The sequence below is a fragment of the Bison bison genome, unplaced genomic scaffold, assembly GCF_000754665.1.
Source record: "Bison bison bison isolate TAMUID 2011002044 unplaced genomic scaffold, Bison_UMD1.0 scf7180017846420, whole genome shotgun sequence".
In the NCBI taxonomy this organism is placed as follows: Eukaryota; Metazoa; Chordata; class Mammalia; order Artiodactyla; family Bovidae; genus Bison; species Bison bison.
This window is the reverse complement of record NW_011476993.1, coordinates 33585-38421: the sequence shown is the minus strand read 5'-3', so window position 1 is coordinate 38421 and position 4837 is coordinate 33585. Positions and strand designations below refer to the sequence as shown.

The 4837-nt window shown below is 60.0% G+C and overlaps 1 protein-coding gene across 1 annotated transcript in view; it reads left to right on the top strand.

Annotated features, from left to right (window-relative positions):
* The window catches only part of RAB40C (RAB40C, member RAS oncogene family), an 11231-nt gene that overhangs the window by 4366 nt on the left and 2028 nt on the right, over positions 1 to 4837 (top strand). The window contains 3 exon segments of the mRNA XM_010839638.1: positions 2029 to 2048; positions 3993 to 4070; positions 4372 to 4656. Coding sequence (XP_010837940.1) covers positions 2029 to 2048; positions 3993 to 4070; positions 4372 to 4656 — 383 coding nt within the window.

Here is a 4837-nt window from a genome sequence, read left to right as displayed (position 1 = left end):
GGGGCGTGTGGGGGCAGCCGGGGACGGCAGCGTCCTGTTGAGCTGGGGCTTGGGATCAGCTGGGTTAGCACCAAGGGGAGCTCAGCCAGGCGCTGGTCTCCTGGAGACAGGTGAGTGGTCTGGGCACATGCGCCCTTCCAGCAAGTGCCAAGTAGGACACCAGCCTGGGTGGGGTGTATGCAGTTCATCTGCTCCCCTCGTCCGCGCGGTTGTTTCTGGGCAGAGCTGTGCTCGCGCCGTGGGGCGTGGGCAGGGGCGTTCAGCCACAGCCTGTGGTTCCTTGGCCGCTGTACCACAACCGCGTGACTCAGCCCACACTCACTGGTAAAAGCCGCCCTCCAACCTTGGTCAGGTGGTGATTGCACAGTGTGTGTTTGTCCAAACTCATTGAACAGGTCACACCTGAAATGCCTACGTTTTTTGGTGTGTAAGCTCAATAAACTACCTTGGCAACAAGGGTGCACACGCCCACCCACACCTGGGAGGTTTTCTCTCGCAGCTCGAGTCACCCGTGTGTGCTCAGACGCTCGCTGCCGATGTTTGTAACAAAATGAGGTGTGTCACCTGTGACCCAGCAGCCGCGCCCGCTGACCAGCCTGGTGCAAGAGCGTGGCTGCTGTGGGGAAGGGCCCTGGTGTGCTGGGCGGTTTGCACCAGGACCCTCTGTGGGTTAGGAGATGCCTGTGGGCGCCTGAAAGACAGCAGCAGGTAACTGGGGCGGGGGCAGGACCAGAGCCTCTGTCTCTACCATGGAGGCTTACTCAGTTTTAAGAAGCTGAGCCAAAGTTAAGAGAAAAGGGGAGAATACAGTAAGAATGTCTTTGCCACTCCTGTGGCTCTCTGAGGTCACAGCTGACTTGGGGGTCCTTTGAAGGGGTCCTGGTGACCAGGAACCTCATTTGGGGTCTCAAGGAAGCCACCTGTGCTCAGTCCCAAGTGTCTTTCCTGCCAAGTCTGTGGTCCCTTTGGTCCCTGCCCACAGTTTGGCCGTCTCGCTGTCCTTCGTCCTGTGACCTTTCTGTCATTAGCCTGACCTGGCGGACACGGGTGGCGGTGGTAGGCAGAGACTGGCGCCAGCTAGGAGACCAGCCAGAGGCTCTTCAACAGCCTTGGGGTGCACTTGAGCCTGAACCCAAGAGATGGGCTTCTCTCCGTTTGCTCGAGCTTTTAAACGTTACGGGTCCCCTCTTCTTCCCCACATGCCTGCACTGGCTTGGTGGGTCTGTGCGATTGGCTGGGGCCCGCTCGAGCTGCCGGTGAGGTGAGCTGTCCGTGAGATGCGCCTTGTGGGACCTGGGTCCCTGACCAGGGCTGGAGCCTAGGCCCCCTGCGTTGGGAGACTGAGGTCCTGGACCACCAGGGGGGCGCCTCTGGAGTTTCATATATGGAATCTCCTGGAATGGGCAGGTGGACTGAGTGGGAAGCCATCATCAAAGCTCCGCTGGGGGAGGATGTCTGCGGATTCCCGTTCATGATGAAGATGACACTTAGGATGGATTAGTGCTGACGGAGTTACAAGGAGACAGAAGCGTGGAGATGGGGGTCTTGCTGCAGATCTGGTAGTGCTGACCTTGCCCTTGCATGGCAGGAAACCAAAGCAGAGTGTTTGCTCACAGCCGGCCAAGACCCCTTGAGTCAGGTTGGGTGAGACCTTCGGCAAGAACCGGTGGGACTTGGAAATAGCGTGCACTGTGCATTGGATGGCTTGGCAACCAGGACCACCCAGAGGCGCCCCGGGAGTAGGGTGTGGTGGTGGAAGAGCGCCACTGCTCCCGGTGCTCCCTGAGCACGGTCCGCTCAGGTTCTGGAGCACGGCAGTCAGCTTCTGATGCTTTAACAAGCCAGGACGAAATCACTGAAAATGTCCTGTTGGCATCTGGCTTAACGGATACGCCGGGTTTCGGGGCTCCAGCCGGCGGCCATCGGGAGCACTCCCAGTACTGCTGCCTCACCCTGCTGGCCGCCGGGAGCTCAGGTCAGGCTGGTCGGAGCTCAGGGCAGCTGTGCCTACAGCAGGGTGGAGTTCAGCCTTTGGCCGTGGTCAGCACGTGGGCCCCCACAGCCTCAGCAGTCCTCAGGCTGTGTGGCCAGTGTGCCAGGCCCAGCTCTGGCCTTTGCTGGTCGGCCTCAGTGGCTGCTGGCTCACCTCCACCTGAGCAGTTACCCTGCAGACTGGCACGACCAGGCCTTTTGTTGCATGGCAGCCCCTGCCTCTCGCCCTGGTGTGGCTCCAGGCCAGATGGGGGCCTGACAGCCCCAGAGGAGGTGTCCCCCTCCTGAAGGACCCCGGAGGTCACGTGCACCCAGCCTGGACGGGGCTGTCAGTGAAGACTCAGTCACATGCCGAAAGGCTCAAGTGCTACTCTTAATTTGCAGTGAGGCACAGAAATGTAACGAGCAGAGCATTTTTAAGATACCCTTGTTGCTGTTAATTGAAAGTATAATTTGCTGGAGTGGAAAGAAAAAGACCAAAATGAAAATTTCTTTCCCTCCCCAGCTTCTTGGTCACTTTGGAGCACTGCTTTATTAACACGATGTACTAATGAAGATCCCTTTTTATATTATGTGTAAAATGTAACATTGATAGGTTAATAAAGATGCTTGAATCAAAAAATAAGCATCACACAGGAAGCGTAAGCAAGGAAGTAAGTCCCCGTCCAGCCCTTCCACGGGTGGTCACGTCTGTGGAAGCCTGTTCTGTGTGGTGTGTTTGTATTTCTGTTCTCTAAAACTGCCCGTGTATGGCAACGGGTCCGTGTTTGTCCCCTCGATGTCTGTGGTGCCCATGAGCAGCGTGGGTGAGCGCAAGTGCACCCTGCCTTCGTCGCCTGCCCGCCTGGGGGCCTGGGGACCGCATGTTTAGTTTGTTGATGTTTGTTTTATGAGCAGTTCTGTGTTGAGTATCTGTAAAGACTCGACGCGGATGGCCCAGCCCTTGGTCCATGTGCCTTTTGGTGGACTCTGTCATCCCCCCACAGCGGGCGGCTCCCCTCCAGGCCCAGCGTGTCCCCTGCAGGCAGCTCCGCCCTGCCCTGCACAGGCTTTCCATCCCCCACCCCACCCCGGCCGGGGTGAAAGCGGTCTCCACCTGCTCCTTAGCAGGACCTCATCTGCCAGAATTCGAAGCACAGTTTCAAGGGGAAAGGCTTCAGAATTCCTCATTTTGAGATGGAGGGTGCCCTCCATCACAGCTACACTCTCCCCTTCCTGGTGTGTGACGGAGACGTGGGCTAGATGAAGGCTACTCCCTGCACAGGGAGGGCGTGAGCCATGCTGGTGGGTGGGTTCTCACAGAGCCTGTTTCGGGGTGGAACATGAGGCCAGAGACGGGTGATCCCGGGGCCCTGAGGCTCATGAGAGGTTGCCACCAGGCAGGCGGAGTAGCAGTCTCCGAGGGCTGTGGTAGGGAAGTCCCCGCAGCAGAGCCTCTGTGCGGAGGTCTTGGGGCAGCTGCTCCCGGACTCATGTCCCCTGCAAGTGTGGGTGGGACCGCTCAGAAACACCTCTGTTCAGCACCCCCTGGTTCCCCAGGAAGAGTGCCCCACACCGCAGTCCTGTGCGCCTGCCGTTCTCAGGTGGAGTGACTGTTAGATGACGTAGGGTAGCACGTGTGCTTGAGGAAAGATACGGAAAAACTACAGTTCTATCCCAGCAGATTCCCCACGTGGAGGGAGGCAGTACCGAACCCTTGAGGTCCCTGCAGTCAGATGGCCCCCAGCCAGACGGTGGACAGGGCATGCCACGGTGAGGAGACAGGTCGGGCTAGCTGAGCCCTGTGCACAGAGCCCCCCTTAAATGCAGGAGGAAGGTTCAGAGCTCATTTTCCACATCGCCGCCTGTTGGGTGAACTGCGTCTCCACCTGACAGCTTGGCTGGTGCCTGAGCGCCCCGGCCCTGCCCGTATGGGGACGGAGGGCTACGGGGCAGAGCCTGAACAAGACCCCGTCATCCGTGGGAACCTGGACCTCGTAAGACCCTCACTTGCCTTGCAGGGAATCCTGCTGGTGTATGACATCACCAACCGCTGGTCCTTCGACGGCATTGACCGGTGGATCAAAGAGATCGACGAGGTAGGTGTACTCCCCCAGACCCCCTTCCAGGGCCACACCCATCCCTGGCATGTGGGCCGACATCCCCCACTTGCAAAGGGAGCCTCTGTGGCCCCCACTTGCAGCGCCTCTCATGCCCAGGTTCTGTGCGTCCCCAGCCGCTGGCCGCTGGCTGCAATGGCACCACGGGTTGGGGTTCTGGGCCCCCAGGGGCCCCTCAGCACGGAATCGATGGAGGGTCGCTCTGCGAGCTGGGGGCTGGGGGTGGGTGCAGAGGGGCATCCTGCCACTGCACGTCTGCTGAGTCCTGCACACCTCCTAGCACGCACCCGGAGTCCCCCGGATCCTGGTGGGGAACCGGCTGCATCTAGCCTTCAAGCGGCAAGTCCCAACAGAGCAGGCGCGCGCCTACGCGGAGAAGAACTGCATGACCTTCTTCGAGGTCAGCCCGCTGTGCAACTTCAACGTCATTGAGTCCTTCACTGAGCTGTCCCGCATCGTGCTCATGCGGCATGGCATGGAGAAGATCTGGAGGCCCAACAGAGGTGAGGCGCGGGCGGGGCCCGGCTGCGGGGGCGGGGCCTGCAGGGGAGGGGCGGCTGCGGACTGACCTGTCCCACCGCCAGTCAGAGGACAGGTTCCAGGCCCCAGTCCCACCAGAGCAGAGCTAACGAGGTGGCAGGGAGGCTCAGTTCCCACCCAGGGTTATGGGCTTGGATGTCTAGCCGCCGAGCCCTGCGGGGTGGGGAGGAGACAGGGGCGGGGTGCCCAGTGGCTGCTCTGGGCTT